Here is a 20153-nt window from a genome sequence, read left to right on the forward strand (position 1 = left end):
ATTGTGGTGTGGATGTGGATGTGATAGGAAGCATTAGGAGGAATACACTAAGGTGGTTTGACCATGTGGAGAGGATGGAGGGTGAAAGACTGACGAAGAGAGTGTATGTGAGTGAGGTGGAGGGGGGAAGAGGGAGGGGGAGGCCGAGAATGAGATGGAAGGATGGGGTGGAGAGGTATATGAGAGAGGAGGGTGTGAGTTGGGAGCAGGGCAGTGAAATGGCGGGGGACAGAGCGACGTGGAGGCGATTTGTCTGTGGCCACCCCGAACGGGATTGAGGCGTCTAGCAATAGATAGATAGACTCCATAATACTTCACTTGCTGCACACCATAAAAAATATCTAAAAACAAGTTTACAGATTACTTGAAGCAGTAGTTATCTCACCTCACCGCACTTCACTTGCTGCTTGAACTGTGACACCATACCATGTGCCATCACTGATGCTACATACCCAGTAGTGATGAATTTAAAGGCCATCTTGCAGCAGACAAATGACTGTAGACTTGAGTGAGGGCAATCATAGAAGTGAAAATAGTGCTTATATATCAGCCAGTGAAGCATCAATACAGGATCATATTCATCATATAAGCAAAAATTCTGTCACATATCGAAAAAAAGAATATAAATTATTTGTCATCATATCAGCAATTCATTGCTTACTGGTTCCTTATATAATGAAGGTCTACTGTAGTTCTTTAGGCTTGTGCATTTGGAGTGGAGATGAGAATTTCAGAGGCTTAAATGGATGTATGACCCCACTCCCCACTTATTAATGCAAAAAAAAAGTTAAAATGATGAAATTGGTTTTTGATGTGTTTTTTTTTTTTTGTGACTCAATGGTTTGATTTTTATCCCTGTTGGTTTGTGGTTTTTCCATAGTTTAAAACAGTAGTCTGGTATTGTTATTCAAGTACATTTATCTCCTCCTTCCCTCCTGTTTATTTTTAGGATCCCTGCATTGTTGTTAAAGAAAGTACAGTGCACTACTTTATGTTGAACAATCAACACTACAGTAATATCTGACTCAAATATTTACTGTCTCCTTACAGAATTGCAAGTTCATGATTATGTGAATATAAAAGTGACTTCAGATGAAGACATCTTTGCAGTGAAGGTCAGACCACTGTACTGTTTCAGTCTTAAACATATATGTACTGTGCATATTAGTGCTGTCTTTTTCTGTTCATTACAGTATTATATATTTGTTTCTTTTATCACTCACCGCTGAGTTGAGGCCATGAAGTTTCATCGCCTTTATTTTATACGGTACAGTATAATGTATAATGTGTTTGATTTTTATTGGATTTATAGAATTCTTGATAAACATTATCAGTGGAATAATGCTAGTGTTCATGGGTACAGTAGAAAGCTCTGGTGTCAAGTGTCTTTTTCAACATTTTACTCATAGTGCATATTGCAGTACAGTATTTAGAGTTTGATAACATATAATGGCTACAGTAGTGTTATGTGATAGAAGGTTAGAAGTGAGTGGGTATGGATAAAGATGGTGGTACAGTACTGTATGAAGTTATAGGTGAAGATGTTAAACCATCGTTTTCACTACAGCATTGTCTTTTTGTAGTTTACTCTTGCAGCTGCCAGATTGTTTTATTCAGCTTAGGAGAGCTCTCTGATGGTGAAGGGGTTAATGAAAGGCTATACCTAATCATTCATGATTTAGAAAGTCTGTTCTGAACTGGATTAAACGATCAGAAGATTGCAAATAAATAAGTAAATAAATGATTATGATGTACTGTACTCAGACTGAACAAGTGGATAGGAGGAAATATCCGAATTATAATTGCTTTCTTAGGCCCACATAATACTGACAGGCAGCTCTACTGTATAGTGTATAAATACATTCAAGGCAATGAGGTGAGGATTTTTTTTTTTTTTCTTTTTTAATGCAAGAAGAAATTAGAGTTGGAAAAAGTAATCCCATATCAAGATACATTGATTATGAGATGTAGAAGCACTGTTTTTAAGAAGCAGGGGGCAAGATATTCTAAACAAGTTCATTTTAGAAATTATCTGCTTTGTAGCTATGTGAAAAGTTCAGAATACCATACCATGTAACTCACATTAGAGAATTAAGCAGAAAAGATTTTTTTTAGTTCATTCATTCCACCTTAACTTGGCAGATACTCAGCATACATCATGTAGCTCAGTGGATTAATGAAACAGTGATACAGTAGACCCTCTCTGTAACAGACAAACTGGGAGGAAGCTTGATCCGATAAAGCTGAGTCGCTTAGCCTATATCCTATGGTCATCCCCCTGAGGTGGGATTTCAAGCATATGTTTGAAAATAAATGAGTACACTAGCATATTTTAGTACTAAAAATGAAAACTGTATCAATTTTACACTAACCTGACCCATAATTTAGTCCTTTTGCAGTTTATTTCACATCCTTCTCAGCATCTCTTCATGACTACCAGTAGTACATCATTACTATGGTCTGTTATTACAACTCTGCAGTCACAATGGAAAGAGGGCAATTTCAGGCCAGGTTAGAGTCAAAAGGGTAGGAAGCACATGTATTGTGACCCATTGTGCCCCATTTAATGGACATTGTTCCCTATAGCTGACGGAAATTCAGTGGCCTTTGTAGTGTCCGTTAAATCTGATATTTGGTCTGTCGAGGTTCGCCAGAGCAAGGGTCTGTTGTATGCCTTTACATACTTTCCATAGTACTTTGTTGTGACTAGCACCATATTTCTAATGCTGATCTCTTGTTACAGTTCAGCATTCTAGATGGACAGATGGCAATTACAGACCATGTCAAAGTGGACAGAGTACAGTATGTGATAGTTTGCTAAGTGCATTATTACTGAACTTCTTGCTCATTCTGTATAGGCAGCATTTTGTAATTTATTTGTTCAGTGTAGTTGACATTTGACTTTTATATTTACAGATCATGAATATGTTGGTCGTAATGAAGAGCATCTTAACACAGTCAGCATTCATTCATAGGGAGGTGCCCATTTTTGGAGTTATTAACGGAGTGTTTATTATTGGAAAAATAGATGAAATTCGAGTAGATAAAGAAACATTTAACATTGACATTGTAGACCTCAAGACCAGAAAAAACAAGCGGCCCCCTAGTGGTTCTCAGAAGGCCACACATAATCTGCAGGTACTGTAGTATTTTGAGCAACAGTTTGCCAACAGTCCCTTGCCAGCATAGAGTCTTGCCTTCCTTATACAGTAGGCTACTTCATTTTGTCTCCTATGTCAGGAAAAATCTTCCCTTTTCATACTCTTTATAATGTGCTTTGTTTTGCTTTTACTTTAAAGTATTTCATGCAACTTCTTCCATTGCCATAGCTGACAGGGAAGTGTTGGCAGACTTTTGATACTAATTTAGTGGGCCCTTGCTTTACACAGGTATGGTTTATGCTAATCACCCTTCACATGGGATCTCTAATCTCTTACCCTTCTGCCCATTGTGCTGGCCATTCCATGGTTTATGCAGGAAAATTGTGGCTACAAACCACGGATCACTACCTTCAACTTTCAAAATACCCATGTGCTGATGGGGTGGTCATGGGATGCTGACATCATGGTCTAGATGCATGCACACAACACTGGGCATCCTTCCCTCACTCCTTTCACCCATGCTGGCCACATATCGTCTCAACCTTGACCCATGAGCCCATCAGAATCTTGTGTAATCTTACTGTGTATTACTTGAACCACAATGCCCCCAAGCAGCAGAAAAGCCCACAGTATGGTAGCAGAGGCAGACAGGTGTCACTTTTTACTGTAAGAAAATCAGGACATTGTCAAGTGCTTAGACCTTGGAGTGTCAGTGGTGCATATTGCAAAGTTTTTCAAGATTAATGAATCAACTGTAAGGTCTGTGTGCTTATATTAAGTTACGATGGAGGAGGCCATCAAGCTAGGCAAGCTTATTGATTGATTGATTGAAATGTTTATTGTTGTAAAATGCATAGCATTATGGTGGTGGCTGTGTGTGGGCACGGAGCTAGCACACACACCCATACCCACACCCTATGACTGACCAGCCGGCATTCTCTCTCTCCTCTCTTTTGTTGGAAGTTCCATTTTCAAATTTCTTTAAAATTACATTATGAATATGTGACTTGCAATGATTGATGATGATCTACATACATGCTGAAAGTTACCGTGAATGCATTTTATAAATGAACATTGTACTGTATGTAAATAGTATCGGCTGACCAGAGTGTGTACAGTAATCAGCAGATCAGAGGTTAGAAAGTGTTTTTGTGGGGTCACTGAGCCTTAAGCCAATGAGTAAAGCACAGCTTAAGCTTCAAGTTTAGCAAAAATGCAGCATCAGTCATCCCCACTGCTGTTTCAAGATGAGTTTAAATTCCACCGCTAGTTCAGTATCATTATTCATGTACAGCCAGTACAGTCAATCCTTTTAATGCACAGTTGAGTAAACCATTTTTGTTCTAGCATGGTCAGCATAATGTGACAGGTCATAATCAACACAGGGAAAAACTCAAGCTTACACAGGAAGTCAGCAGGCCTGGTGACTCAGTTTGAAAGTCATGCAAGGTGACGGTACCCGCCAGACTCGCCATGATTGGCCAGCTTATGTCTTGGTACCTGTCCTGGGCACACTCATTCCTTTCTCACGTCTCACTGAGTTCTACCCGTACTGTGCAGCAAGATTTTTTGGTGTTTGAGTGTCAAGTGAGGACATTGACTGTTAGTCATGCTGCATGATCAGCCCCAGCCACCCAGAAAGCAACACAACATCACGTATGCCCAGAAGTATGAGATGGTGAAAGGAGTTAGAACAGGGGATGAGGCAGGTATAAATGGCGAAAAAACAAAGTGTGAATGAAAGCACCGTCGAAGGATTCGACTAATATGTCGAAGAAGGAAGTGCAGGAGCAGCAGTATCTCAACAATGACAACAATAACATTGGGGATTGGGGGCAAAGGGAGAGTGCCATGGAGGTTTGCATCAGTAATACTCGGGTACCCAGTCTAATGTATTGTTTTTGTTAATGCTATTTTAATACCATTCATGTTCTTAATTACAACAGTTATATCGCTTTCATTGTTTTACCTGTGAGTGGGTATAAGTAGGGGGTAATTTATCTGGGGTAATGGAGTAAGAAGGAGTAAGAGTGAGAGTTTTGGAAAGTCACTGGAGCACATTGGACTGTTATACAGTCATTACTCGTTTTACGATGGGGTTACGTCAGGTCGTACTTTATTGTATACTGATTTTATTGTAAATCATTTCACTCTCATCTTAAATGTCGGGACCAACTGCCTGGCCCCGGGCTCCTGCGCTCCTCATGGGGCAATTTAGGATTGGATGATGGATGGATGGATGGGAGATTGAAACCCATTATAAAAGGGGGTTTACATCAACTCAACTTCCCAAAGTCACCTAACCTAGGCTGAACCAAAATGACAACCCACCTTCATTCCTTCCTGTGTTGGTCCAAGTTGTCTCCAAGTCATCCACCCCGAGGCTGGGGGATAGCCTGTGCTTACAGTCACTAGTTGTCAGCCTCTGAGTCAGACAGGAACAGGTTAGGGGGAGGGGAATCCGGCCCATACCTGCACCAACCTTAGCACTAGGAGCCATACCAGCACCAGCCATAGCACTGGAGCCTACACTGGCACTGACCTTACCACTGGGCACACAAATTCACAGTACTGTAGTACGATGTTTGGTGAGAGGTGATGATAACGGGGGGACACATGAACAAGTTGAAAAGACAGGGCTTTGAAGGGGTGGCAGGACCTGAACCATAACAATGCCTGCACACCGGGGCCACCATCTTGCCTGAGACAAGCGACGGTCACCTTGTGTGTGCCTGGCGCTTTCCAGTGGCAAAATTGTTAAAGCGGGAAATTTATTGTAAATTGAATTTCGGGGTGGGACTTTTCTATTATCGTTGTAGCGAATTATCATAAACTGAATCATCATAAAACGAGTAATGACTACAAGTAAACATATTGTTTGAGTGACACGGGTTCAAATAGCATGGCCCTTGTCCCTGTTGTCTGCGTTACTTGATGATTAACTGTATTTAACATATTTAATGATAATCAGTTTGTGTTTTTGTATTGTTTGATGGCAGTACAACTTTCTGTAGGGCCATATTACGGACTTCTTTAAAAATTTTGGAGGTCTTCTCCCACATTAGCCATATAATATAATTTATGTATGGAATGGTTTACTTGAAATTCATTTACACAAGGTCCTAACCCACACATTAACCATGTCAAACAAGGGATCTCTGTAATAACACTGCCACCATACTGTAAGAACTTCAACACTTCATTGCAGTATAGCATGTATAGTATGCAGAATTATTTGTAGCAAGAGCATACAGAGGTTGGGGAGGTGGACTCTCGAACCACCACTTGGTGGTGGTGAGAATCAAGGTACAAATGAGCTAGAGAGAATCAAGGTACAAATGTGCTAGAGAGAAGGGCTGGAGGAAGCAGTCCATACGGAGAGGGTAGAAAGGCTGCAGGAGGATGAAAAAAAAAAGCAGAATATAAGAGAGAAGTAAAGGAGCGACTGGATAGATATGATCTGGGGCAGATGGAGGTGGAAGGTGCATTCAAGATATTCACTGAAGAAATCAGTCCAGCATGTGAGGTGGGAGGTGGTATGTGGGGTGAAGAGATGACAAAAGTGGGTGTAAGGAGCAGCATGGTGGAATGAAGAGGTGAGACAAGCTGTGGTGCAAGGGAAGAAAGCATGTACTGAGTGGATGGAGAACATAGCCATGGAGGAATTTGAGGGACAGGATAGAGAGTTATATGTAGAAGAATGAAATGAAAAGATTAGTGAGAGAAAATAAGAAGAGAGTGGATGAGGAGTTTGGAAGGAATTTGAGTGTAAAATGGAAGGAATATAAGCAAATGTTCCACAAGTAGGTTAAGAGAGTAAGATGGGGTGATAAAGAAGCTAGTAGAGGAGTGAGAGATAAAAATGGCAGATTGGTGGTGAAGAAGAGAAAAAATTGAGCAAATGGAGAGAACACCTTAAGGAACTGTTAAACATAGAGATTTAAAATTACATGAGTATGAGTGGCTGGGGAATGGCTGGGAGGAGGGAGATAGGAAGGGAGGAAGAAATCAGTAGGACGAAAGTAGTGAAAGCAATGAAGAAAGTTAAAATGGGGAAAGCCCCAGGAATTGGTGGTGTGGTGAAATACTGAAGCACAGGGGAGAGATAGTAGCAAAGTAGATATGGATGTGCAGATTGGCCTGAGTCCCAGAGGATTGGAAGTCGGGTATAATTATTCCCCTGCACAAAGGAAAAAGGGAAAAAGAAGTGTGCAGTAATCATGGGGGCATTTGTTTTAGTATAATAGGAAAAGTATATGGTAGGATACTTATTGACAGAGTTAGGGAAATAACAGAGGAATTAGTTGGAGAAGAACAGGGGGGGGGGGTTTAGGAAGGAAAGAGGTTTTGTAGATCAGATATTCATCCTTAGATGTTTAGTGGAAAAGTTCTGGAGAAGGAAAGTGGACTTGGAGAAAACACATGCCAGCTGATAAAAAAATGAATGTGGAAAATATTTAAAATACATTGAGTAATTGGGTAATTGTGAGTAAAAGATGGAAGAAGAACATAAGAGAGTATGGATCAGTTGGCTCAAGGATTGTGTGGGTAAGATTGAAAGTTGGAATACAAATGTGGGCGATTGTGTGCGTCTATGCGCCAACGCAAGATCGTGCAGGGAGAGTGAGAGAAGAGTTCTGGATAAATGTGGAAGTGTGCATGGAAAAGTTTGGAAGGAATGAGAGAGTGTTTTTGATCAGTGATATGAATGGTAAAGTAGGGAATGTGAAGGTGGATGGGATAGTTGGTGAGTGGGGTGTGCCTGCTGAGATAGATGAGAATGGCAGTGCGTTAGTGGACATTTGTGCTGGGAGAGGGTTGGTGATAGCCAATACCCTCTTAAGGCACAAAATGATCCACAGGTATACATGGTGAGTGATGAGAAGGGTGGGTGGTGAACTGAATGAAAGGAAGGCAGTGATTGATTATGTGTGTGTGGATGAAAGGATGCAAAGATGTGTAATGAATGCAAGAGCTTATAGAGGTTGGGGGAGTGGACTTTCTGACCACTACTTGGTGGTGGCCAGAATAAAGATCCAAATACTGTAAGATGGAGAAATAGAAGAAGGGAAGGACTGGAGGAAGGATTAGTTGTAAGGAGAGTGGAAAGGTTACAAGAGGATGAGAAAAAGGCAGAATATAAGAGAGAAGTGGAGGAACAATTGGGCAAATATGAATTGGAGCAGATGGGGGACGTGGAAAGTGTGTACAGGATATTCACAGATGAAATATGGGCAGCATGTGATGTGGTGTGTGGGATGAAGAGAAGACAGAGGGGGGTGCAAGGAACAGTGTGGTGGAATGAAGAGGTGAGACAGGCTGTGGCACAAAGAAGAAAGCATACAATGAGTGGATGAGAAATAGGGGCGTGGAAGAAGTTGAGAGGCAGAAGAGAGAGTTATATGTAGAAAGAAAGAGGTGAAAAGATTAGTAAGAGAGAGTAAGAAGAGAGTGGATGAGGAATTTGGAAGGAATTTCAGTGTAAAGTGGAGGGACTGTTAGAAAATGTTCTGGAAAGAGGTGAAGAGAGTAAGACAGGGTGGAAGTGAATTAGCAGGGGAGTGAAAGATAAAAATGGTAGATTACTAGTGGAGAAGGGAGAAAAAGTGAGCAGATGGAGAGAACACTTTAAGGAATTGTGGAACATAGAGGATGGAAGTAATGCGAGTATAAGTGGCTGGGGAATGGCTGGGAGAGGAAGGGAGGTGAGAAGACAGGAAGAAATCAGTAGGATAGAAGTTGTGGCAGCAATGAAGAAAGTTAAATTGGGGAAAGCCCCAGGAATTGATGGAGTGTGTGGTGAAATGTTGAAGCATGGGGGAGAGATAGTAGTAGAATGGATGTGGAAGATGTGCAGATTAGCCTGGGAGGAAGGTAGAGTCCCGGAGGATTGGAAGTCACATATAATTATTCCCATGTACAAAGGAAAAAGAAGTGTGTGGTAATCATAGGGGCATTTGTCTTCTTAGTATAATAAGAAAAGTGTATGGTAGGATACTTATTGACAGAGTTAGAGAAAGAACAGAGGAATTAGTTGGAGAAGAACAGGAAGGCTTTAGGAAGGGAAGAAGTTGTGTAGATCAGATATTCATTCTTAGATCTTTAGTGGAAAAGTTTCTACAGAAGGGAAAGAAGTTGTATGTGGCTTTCATGGATTTGGAGAAAGCATATGACAGGGTGGATAGACAAGGATTGTGGAAAGTATTAAGAGTAGATGGGAAGTTGTTGAATGCTGTGATGAGTGTGTATGATGGTGCTAAGGCTGCAGTGTGTGTGGATGGTGAACTGAGTGAATTTTTCTCTTTGAAGATTGGGGTGAAACAGGGATGTGTCATGTCTCCATGGTTGTTCAATCTGTACATGGATGGGGTAATAAAAGAGGTACAAGGTAGGGCAGTGGATGTTGGAGTGGCCCTGGTGAGAGAGAGTAGTGTTTGGAGACTCCCTGTACTGTTGTTTGCAGATGATACTGTGTTGTTGAGTGAAGACGAAGGGGAACTGCAAGGCTTGGTGATGAGTTTGGGAGAGCGTGTAAGAAACGGAATTTGAAGGTGAATGTAGGGAAGAGTAAAGTGATGGTCTTTGAGAGAGGTGAAGTCAGTGAATGTACAGCGAGGTTGGATGGTGAGGAATTGGAAAATGTGAGTACGTTTAAGTACTTGGGTAGTGTGATGAGTAAGGATGGAGGTTTGTAGGGTGAAGTACTTGAAAGGGTGAAGCAGGGAAGAAAGGTTGCTTGTTCCTTGAGAGCAGTGATAAGCAACAGGGAAGTGAGCATGGAAGTGAAAAAGTTACTACATGACAGTATTGTGATACCAACTCTAATGTATGGAGGTGAAGCTTGGACGTTGTTGGAAGGACACAAGTCAAGAGTGAGAGCTGGAAGTGAAAAAGTTACTACATGACAGTATTGTGATTCCAACTCTAACATATGGAGGTGAAGCTTGGACGTTGTTGGAAGGACACAAATCAAGAGTGAGAGCAGTGGAAATGAGTTATTTAAGAGGAGCCTGTGGAGTCACATGGAGAGATAGGCTGACAAATGAGGATATAAAGGAGCGTTGTGGTGTGGATGTGGATGTGATAGGAAGCATTAGGATGAATACGCTGAGGTGGTTTGGCCATGTGGAGAGAATGGAGGGTGAAAGACTGACGAAGAGAGTGTATGTGAGTGAGGTGGAGGGGGGGAAAGGGAGGGGGAGGCAGAGGATGAGATGGAAGGATGGGGTGGAGAGGTATATGAGAGAGGAAGGTGAGTTGGGAGCAGAGCAGTGAAATGGCGGGGGACAGGGCGACGTGGAGGCGATTTGTTTGTGGCCATCCCGAACGGCGTTGAGGCATCTGGCAATAGATAGATAGATAGAATTGGGAAGCTGTTGAATGCCATGAAGAGTAAATATGAGGGTAAAGCTGCAGTGCTTGTGAATGGTGAACTGAGTGAATTTTTCTATTTGAATGTTGGATTGAAACCGGGCTGTGTCATGTCACCAAAGTTGATCAATTTGTATGTGGATGGAGTTATAAATGAGATACAAGGCAGGGCAGTGGATGTTGAAGTGGTCCTAATGAGAGAGGGCAGCATTTGGAAACTTCCAGTTCTGTTGACTGTAGATAATACTGTGTTGTTAAGCAAAGACGAAAGGGAACTGCAAGGGACGGTGAATGAGTTTGGGAGAGTATGTAAGACATGGAATCTAAAGGTGAATGTAGGAAAGAGTAAAATCGTGGTCTTCAAGAGAAATTTACTTGCTGAATGCACAGTGAGGCTGGATAGTGAGGAAGTGGAAAATGTGGGTGCATTCAAGTACTGTATTTGGGTAGTGTGATACATAAGGAGGGAAGTTTAGGGGATGAAGTGGTTGAAAGGGTACAACAGGGAAGAGAGGTTGCTGGTTCATTGAAAGCAATGATAAGAAATAGGGAAGGAAGTGAGCATGAAAGTAAAAAAGTCACAGCATGATAGTATTGTGATACTCACTCGTATGTATGGAAGCGTAGTTTGGACCTTGCTGGAAGGACATAAGTCAAGAATAAGGGCAATGGAAATGAGTCATTTGAGTGAAGCATGTGGAGTTACATGCAGAGAGAGATTAATGAATGAGGAAGTGAAGGAGCATTGAGGTGTGGATGTGGATGTGACAGAAAGTGTTAGGAGAAATACGTTGAGGTGGCTTGGTCATGTGGAGAGGATGGGGAGTGAGAGATTAATGAGGAAAGGTTTATGTGAATGAGGTGGAGGGGGGAGAGGGAGGGGGAGACCAAAGATGAGATGGAGGGATGGAGTGAAGAGATATATGAAAGAGGGAGGTGTGAGTTCGGGGGGAGGGGGGCAGCTAAATGGCAGGGGACGGAGTGACATGGAGGTAATTTGTTTGTGGCCACCCCTTATGGGATTAAGGCATCTGGCAATAGGTAGATAGATATTTTACTTGTTGATTACTTTTTAAATGTGTAGGATAGATTTGTCCACACTCCTGTCCTGTTTTCAAATTGGTCATTGGCTTAGACTAGGTCAGAGTAATGTGGGTGGCTTATTTGAAAGTGCTGTAAATTTAGATTCACGAGAAGTGATGTTTTTTGCGAGAGAAGGTGATTCTCGGTTTCATGTGGTAGTACATGGATAGTAGGAAAGACAAATTGATGGATGCTGAAGTACCTTGTAGCAGTAATAAAAAGAGAAGCAAATGTTCAAAGGAAGTGGAGATTGTCAGGCGTGAAAGGATTGAACTTGCTGGTGAATCTCTTGAGTGTGTGAAAGAGTTTTGTTATTTGGGAGACATGTTGTGTGCTGGAGGTGGGGCTGGAGCTAGCTCTGTGGCTAGGGTGAGAAGTGGTTGGAAGAAGTTCAGGGAGCTCTTACCTCTTCTGACATTGAGAGGGCTCTCCCTACGTGCTAAGGGGTCTTTGTATGCAGCATGTGTTAGGAGTGTAATGCTGTATGGTAGTGAGACCTGGGCAGTAAAGGAGGAGGATACCGGTATTCGCCAGCTCAGACGTACAGAAATGACAATGATTAGGTGGATGTGTAGTGCGTCCCTGCGTGCAAGGTCCGGGGAGGCTGGGTTTACAATGGAAGAGTTGAGAGGTAGGATGGGACTGGAGTGTATTGGTGTTGTGATGAAAAAAGGTAGATTGAGATGGTTTGGACATGTGGAGAGGATGGGGGATGATAATTGGGTGAGGAAGGTGAGAAGTGTTAATATTGGTGGTGGGGTTATGAGGGGTAGACCGAGAAAGACGTGGGACGAGGTCATTAAGTGTGACTTCAGGGTTAAGGGACTGAACAGGGAGGCTGCAATGGATCGTGCAGCGTGGAAAGCTGCCATTAGGTGACCAAGGCCGACGCATGCAAACATGTTGGAGCCTTTAAAAATGAAACGATGAAACGAACTGGAGAGTAGAGTGGCCTGAGGAAGGAAGGTGGCCATACTTTGAAGCCCTTGATATGAATCAGAGAACTGAGTTTTGTAGACTGCAATAGGATATGGAAATGTATCAGTGCCCACGTTAACAACATTTATATATGGGCATGAGGTTATGTGAGACTTTGGTGTGGTATGAATGTGAAAGTTGAAGAGTGAGAGCAATGGGAAAAAGACTGCAGATTCCAATAAACAGAATAAAATTGTCTAGTGTTAGCCAGAAAGACATCTTTGGGTGAGAGATTACTGAGACGGTTTGTAGCCCCCTCAGCCTGGGAACTATTTGCATAAGCTGAGCAAAACAATTTGTCATTAACCAGAATAGAATTAGAAAGGTGTCTTTAGACTAGAGGTTAAGGAATATAACAGAGACTCATGAGGGATGTAGAGTAAGGAACTCTGTTGATAAAAGGTTAGGAGAGAGTGTGCTTGGATGTCAAGGTCATATTGAGAGCATAGCCAGGAAGTGTGAAAGGGGTATATGTGAGTGTAAAAATGGGAGGAGGCATTATACGCCAACAAGAAGATAAATGGTTATAGTAAATAAAAACATTTGTGGTAGGTGGAGGTGCTCACCATCCACTTTCTTGATGTAGTCTTCTTTGAGTGTCTGCCCGTTTCTCTCGTCCTTCCTTCCTTTTCTGTCTTTCTTTCCTTCATTCTTTCCTCTTCATTCTGCCTACAGGTGACTTTACATACCCTCTTTTGTCTTTCCATCACTCCTTCCTCTTCCTTCTGCCTATGGGTGACTCTACACTGGGTGACAAGCCAAATGGTTTCCTGTACATCAGGAAGCCATTTACTACCCTGTGTGGTAACCATATAACCAAATTATGACACCTGGTGGTTAGTGGGTAATTAAGGCGCTCCAATAGGATTGAGCCTGTGTGGGTTTATATCCAAGGGGTGGCTGGGGTTTATTGCTTCTGTAATGCCACTTAGGGATGAGTGGGGCTGGTCACTCTTATCTTAAATGTCAGGACCAACTTGCCTGATCCTGGGCTCCTACGCTTCTCATGGGATGGCATAGGATTGGATGATGGATGGATGGATGGATGTAAGTGCAAAGAAACTCATGCGAATTTTGCCATTCTGTTGTTAACTTGGTAGTCAAAATAAGACTATTCTGTAGGTGCATGTGAAGCACATTTTCAGAAAATTTGCAGATGGTTTTATATTGTGTGCAGAAGATAAAGCCACAGTTCTGAAGGCTTGAGTAATTTGCAAATGATTGTGTTGCCTCTTTCACAGGTTATGCTGTTGATAGTGCTTATACTTGTATACTTTTTCTTTGTTTCTGGATTCTACCTCATTCCAAAATTTTTGGTTGTAGTAAAGGTTAGGATGATGATGATTTACTCACTTACAACATATTCCAGGCTTTGAGGTACACAGATAAGGGATTGTTTCATCTACACTCACTGCAAAAGATACTGCAGTACTCTCTGTTTTTTGTGACACACAATTATTTCATGATGAAAAAAAAAAAAATCATAAGGTATTGCTAAGTACTCAGTGAATATCTTAGGGTCCAGACTTTAATATGCATAACCATTTGGCATGGAATTAGACAGACTCTGAAAGTATTCCGCACTTTCATTTTCTATATATCTATCTATCTATAGCCCGACGCCCTAATCCCGCAAAGAGTGGCCGCAGACAAAATGCCTCCAAGTCGCTCTGTCACCCACCATTTGACTACCCTCCCCCCAACTCACCCCCCCCTCCCTCATATACCTCTCAACTCCATCCCTCCACCTCATCCTCGGTCTACCCCTCCCTCTCCCTCCCTCCTCCTCACCTACATACACCCTCTTAGTCAGTCGTTCATTCTCCATTCTCTCCACATGTCCAAACCACCTCAGTGTATTTTTCCTAATCTTCTCAACCACATCCACATCCACCCCACAACATTCCTTTACTTCTTCATTCGTCAGCCTGTCCCTCCATGTCACTCCACATGCTCCTCTCAAGTAACTCATTTCCACTGTGCTCACTTGTTCCCCTCTTGCAAGGTCCGCGCCTCGCTTCCATACGTCTGGGTAGGGATCATAATACTATCATACTCACCTCCCAATTTCTCATCACTACTTTCAGTGAACCAACAATCTTCCTTCCCTGCTGTATCCTTTCACGCACTTCATCCCCCAAAGTTCCATCCTTACTCATCACACTACCCAAGTACTTGAATGCACTCACATTCTCCATATCCTCACCATCCAACCTCACTGTACATTGTGACTTCATTCCTCTCAAACACCATAACTTTACTTTTGTTTACATTAACTTTCAGCTTCCTCCTCCTACACACTGTCCCGAATTCATTCACCAAACCTTGCAACTCCCATTCAGCTTCACTCAACAATATTGTATCAACAGCAAACAGCAACACCGGAATCTTCCAAATCTCACCCTCATTCATTAGAGCCAGCCCCACATCCACTGCCCTACCTTGCACCTCCTTTACAACCCCATCCATGTATATATTAAACAGCCATGGAGACATCACACAACCCTGTTTCAGTCCCACATTGAGATCAAAGAACTCACTCAGCTCACCATCCACTTTCATTGTAGCCCTAGCTCCTTCGTACATACTCTTTACAGCACTCAACAATTTCCCCTCCACTCCATATATTCTTAATACCTTCCACATTCCTTGCCTATCTATTCTGTCATAAGCTTTCTCGAAGTCCATGAAGGCAGCATACACTTTCTTTCCCTTCTCTAGATACCTCTCCACTAAACATCATAGAACAAAATATCTGATCTACACACCCTTTTTCCTTCCTAAATCCCCCTTGTTCTTCTCCAACTAGCTCCTCTGTCATATGCCTAACCCTATCAATGAGTATTCTACCATATATTTTACCAGTCACACTAAGAAGGCAAATACCTCTATGGGTACCACATACTTCTCTCTCCTCTTTTCCTTTGTGTAAAGGAACAATTATACCTGATTTCCAGTCCTCTGGAACCCTTCCCTCTTCCCAAGCCAGTCTTCTCAACTTCCATATCCACTCCACAACAATCTCACCCCCATACCTCAGCATTTCACCACACACTCCATCAATTCCTGGGACCTTTCCCATCTTGATCTTCTTCATTGCTTCCACTACTTCTGCCCTACTGATCTCTTCCTCCTCTCATCTCTTCTTCTCCCAGCCATTCCCCAACCACTTATACTCGCACTGCCCTCACTCGCTACATTCAACAAATCCTCAAAGTGCTCCTTCCATCTCCTCAATTTCTCTCTCTTCTCCACCAACAATCTATTATTCATATCTTTCACTCCCCTACAATTTTCCCTTTCACACTCATTTTGCATCCACATATTCTTGATGCCTTTTGTTAGGTGGGGCACAGAGAAGGTATCCTGAGAATTAAGGTTCTGTTTCATGTATAACCAAGTATATTTGACTGGAATTAGGTCTTGGCTGTTCTGAGTTCATTACATATTGTAAATTTTGTTATCTATCTACAGTATCTATCTATTGCCAGACGCCATAATCCCGTAAGGGATGGCCATTTGACTTAAAGTTCTCTTAAACATTTGCGGACTATTTTAGACCAGTGTCACAGTTCACTGTCTTGCAGAAAGATGTTACAATGGCACAGTTCACCATCTTGCTGAAAGATGTTACAACCATGAATGTCATAAACTGCATGCAAATACTGTTCTTACCTTGTTGGATACCAGTTGCTGTTCGCTTTAACCCGCCCTGTCCCAGAGACGTGAATTCACGTCCTCACATGATGTGCACTAATATCCCGGAGATGTAAATTAACATGGCAACATTGCAAGGACATTGCAAGGTCTCTAATTTGCACAATTTTCAATTTTCGCGAGTGATTTTTGGCACGTATACACAGGACACCTTCCTCTACAAGATGCCAGGCAGGGACAATGCCTTACCCAGCATGATCTCCTCCCCCCCCCCCTGCATGACCTTTTCTCAGCAATTCATCTGTTATCAGTGACCTGGCCAGTAAAACTGTGTCATGCCACGGTACGAAATTCAGGGCCAGAGTGATTCCCCAATCGATGACAATGTGGAGGACAAACATTAGAGGAAGAAACAGTCAGAAATGATGATCAGGTAATGTGGCAAAAAAAGGTCAGGAATGGTGATGAGTTAGTGAGTGAAACAATGCTTATAATGCCTGTATTACCGTTTGAAAACCAATATACTCGCCTACTACATATAAATTCGTACCAAATAAATAAATAAATACCGTTTATGAGTGGTGTAGAATAGTTATCCTCCCATAGAACTTGTTTTCTTTGCAGCCAGCCTGATAGAAAACCTTGTAAGGTAAGGAGGTACTCCTACCTGGATCGAGTATTTTAAACCTCAGGTGAGCGATTTCTCTATGAATTTTTGATGTTTCTCACCAAAAGCGGATGTTTGAGCCAAAAAAAAAAAAAAGGTCCAAAAATGTCGGGACTGGGGCGTACCACTGCCCAGAAAATGTCGGGATGGGGCGGGTTAATACTGCGGGGGGAAATGCAAGCTACGTCTCTTCATAACGCCACTAAAAGAGCCTCAGATCTTAACATGGTTTAGGTGTTTCATAGTTTTCATGGTGTACTGATGGTTGTACCTGCTGACTTTGTGGATGCCGTACCCTAGCACCACTCACTTTAGCACACAGGAATGTGCACTCTTTGCATCACATGATGTGCTCACTGTTTTGATGTCCAAGGACAATATTTGTGGACAAATTCAAGATGAACCTTGCACATTTTTTCTGGTGTCATGTCAACTGGCCAGTTCGTATCTTTTTGATGATGTTGAATGATGTGGTGTAATACATTTCCCTGGATAACTCTGCTGCAAGCATGCTATAAGTCTTGTACTTCTTGCCTCAGAAGAGTAACTGTGACCTTAGAAGTCGTGTGTGGTTGGCCAGAATATGGATTTATTGGCAAGAGTTGAACAGCTGGCAGGCCACTTAATGGAGTTTGCAGCCCGCAGTGTTTCACTTACAGTCTGGCAGTTTCTTTAACAGGGAGATTTTCTTCTTGTAAAGTAAAGATTCTGACCTTTTCCTAACATGACATGCCCTTCCCAGGCATCTTGAGCAAGGACTGGGAAGTGGTAGAAGGTTATAAAACACACTCACACACACACACACACACACACACACACACACACACACACACACATGAGAGAGAGAGAGAGAGAGAGAGAGAGAGAGGTGGACATGGCTGGAAACATTTCACATGTATCCTTCTGTGATGGAAGCTCTTTGAGCATTGAAGGCCTGTGGCAGGATGAGTGTGACAGTGGATTTAGGAGAGTCACCAAGTACAGTCAGACTTCGGTTGGTGAATTTCAGAGGTAAGAATCATGCAAAACTTTGGCTTTGTCTCAGAGGAATGAGCAAAATAAGCTTTTTGTAATGGATATATTATGTTAACACTTGTCCAATTAGGATTTACCAACATAAAAGGGCATGTATTTTTTGGCATTCACAGCTTTCCTCCAAAGAGAGCTGAGAATTGTTGCAATATGTATAAGGAAAAATATTCTTTTAATATCAAATGGCCACCCTTTACGGGATTATGGCGTCTGGCAATAGATAGATAGAGATAGATAGAATATTAATTTCTTGCTGGTTCCACAGTTCACCAGTTAATTGGCATATGCAGACATTTGCTTTTGTTATAATAGCACTGAAGCATGCTTTGGTAGTGACAGAAACAAGAGATAGATACACAGATGTAATGCCTAGAAATTCCCTGTTGTGCTGAATTACGAAGATTTTATACTGTAGTTTAATATGTTGTTCATACCATCAACAGGTAATGGTGTACAAACGGTTGTTCGATGACCTAGTGCGTGGACTGGTGCCACGTCATAGTCTCACTGCCACTTTAAATCTTGACCTGAATCGAACTCTGGGGGACAGTATAAATACTCATATCTCTGCTGTGCAGCTTACCTCCCAGTTTGACCACATCAGTGTTGAGTCTGGTTAGTAAGTTATAGTCCAGCTGTTGTTCCAAGTAAAATTGTTCCTGAGGTCATTCAGATCAACTGGAATCTAGTTAATAGAATTGTCACTTTTGACCATGCTCAGTTTTTTGTATTTGCAGTACATATTGTCCTACACTATTTTAGTAACTGATGTTATTGTTACTTAATCCCAGTCTGTCTGGCTGAGCAGACCTGTCAGCCTCAGGCAAGCATCTGCCTCTGTGAGGCCATCCTACAAGTACAGTACAATACAATATTGGTACATACATTGTTTTTTGAACTGATGCCCCCTTGTGGTAAACGCCACCTCATCAGGGTTGGACCAGGGTCCTTCCCGACGGTGAGTTGCAAAGAAATATAAGGAGATTACTGTAGGCTATTGAGTGGATGCTACATCTGTTTCGTGCCATGCACGGTACCTAGCGCCACCACATCTAGGCTTCTTGTCAACGTCAATAATTAGTTTATAACTAATTTGGTAACAGACTGAAAGAAAATGAAGATTTTTTATGAAATCAGCATAAAACTGTTTTTTATTTTAATAGAATTGTCAGCATACTTTGAATGTATTTCATGACTGATGCATTTTTCAGATGGTACATGGACATTATCTCTGATGTTAGATATGATAAAGGAAACAGCTGAGAGCTTGCCATTCATTAATCAGCTATTCATAGATTATGTCTGGCAAGAGGACCACCAGACTTTCCTCTTGGAGGAGGTAAATATGTTATGATTTTAAACTGCTACTCATTGAGGGAAGCTCTGCTCCCATGTATTCCCTGTGTATCATGAATATTGGAAAGGAGTTGAATTCCCCTTCTCCCAATAGGTTGTAGTGACATCCTGTGAAGAGAAACTCTTAATGCTGTCCTTAAACACAAGTGAAGTTAGAGTCAGGGATTCTAACACAGCTGCATGCTGAGAGGAGAGCTCCTATATGTGCCCTGTTCTTGTAAAATTGTATTTTATACCTTCCCTGTTTCGTAGTTGTGTATCGTTTAAGATGCCATTGTTCATATAGCACTGACCTGTCATATTTGTTTTTTTGTATTATCTTCAAGCTATTTTTCCCACAAACCCATTCTTGTAGCAACCCAAAGATTTTTCTCGTAGATTATGGCTATGTATAAGAGTGCTCACATCCAGGTAAGAGTGAATGGAGATTTTAGTGATGAGCATTCCATGAATGTTGGGGTGCATCAGGGGTGAGTCTAGAGCCCCTTGTTATTTGTCATGGTGCATGAAGCTTTCTCACTTGATTTCCGAATAGACTTCCATGGGAGATCTCGTATGCTGATGACTTGGCATTGCTTGAAGAGAATGAAAAAGATTTAGGAAGTGGAGAGATGGAATGAGGCACAAGGGTTTGAGAGTAACTGTGGATAAAGCTAAAGTGATAACATCAAGGGCTGGTGGCAGTATTGTCAAAGCAGAGGGAGTGTGGCCATATGCAGTTTGCCACAAGAGTGTAGAAAGTAACTCCATCTTTTGCAGTGTTTGTGATAAGTGAGTGCATACGAGATGTAGTGGTGTTAGAGGTAGTCCGTGATATAATTCTGATTTCGTGTGTGCAGTATGCTGGGGACAGTATGTAGAGATTGACAGGTGTGGAAGGATTAATATTGCTGGAGAGTTTCTTGAGT

The 20153-nt window shown here is 42.0% G+C and overlaps 1 protein-coding gene across 4 annotated transcripts in view; it reads left to right on the forward strand.

Annotated features, from left to right (window-relative positions):
- Positions 1-20153, forward strand: part of LOC145393482 (exonuclease V-like) — a 53494-nt gene that overhangs the window by 23500 nt on the left and 9841 nt on the right. For 2 of the 4 annotated variants that reach the window (XM_080267595.1, XM_080267594.1), the window contains exons 4-7: positions 1051-1115; positions 2917-3138; positions 18333-18504; positions 19101-19228. In XM_080267595.1, coding sequence (XP_080123721.1) covers positions 1051-1115; positions 2917-3138; positions 18333-18504; positions 19101-19228 — 587 coding nt within the window. The remainder of the gene's footprint in view (positions 1-1050; positions 1116-2916; positions 3139-18332; positions 18505-19100; positions 19229-20153) is intronic. The other 2 variants (XM_080267596.1, XM_080267597.1) reach the window with 2 other exon arrangements.

The sequence above is a fragment of the Coenobita brevimanus genome, chromosome 24 (genome assembly GCF_032717465.1).
Source record: "Coenobita brevimanus isolate Jiangsu-jjx chromosome 24, ASM3271746v2, whole genome shotgun sequence".
Taxonomy (NCBI): domain Eukaryota; kingdom Metazoa; phylum Arthropoda; class Malacostraca; order Decapoda; family Coenobitidae; genus Coenobita; species Coenobita brevimanus.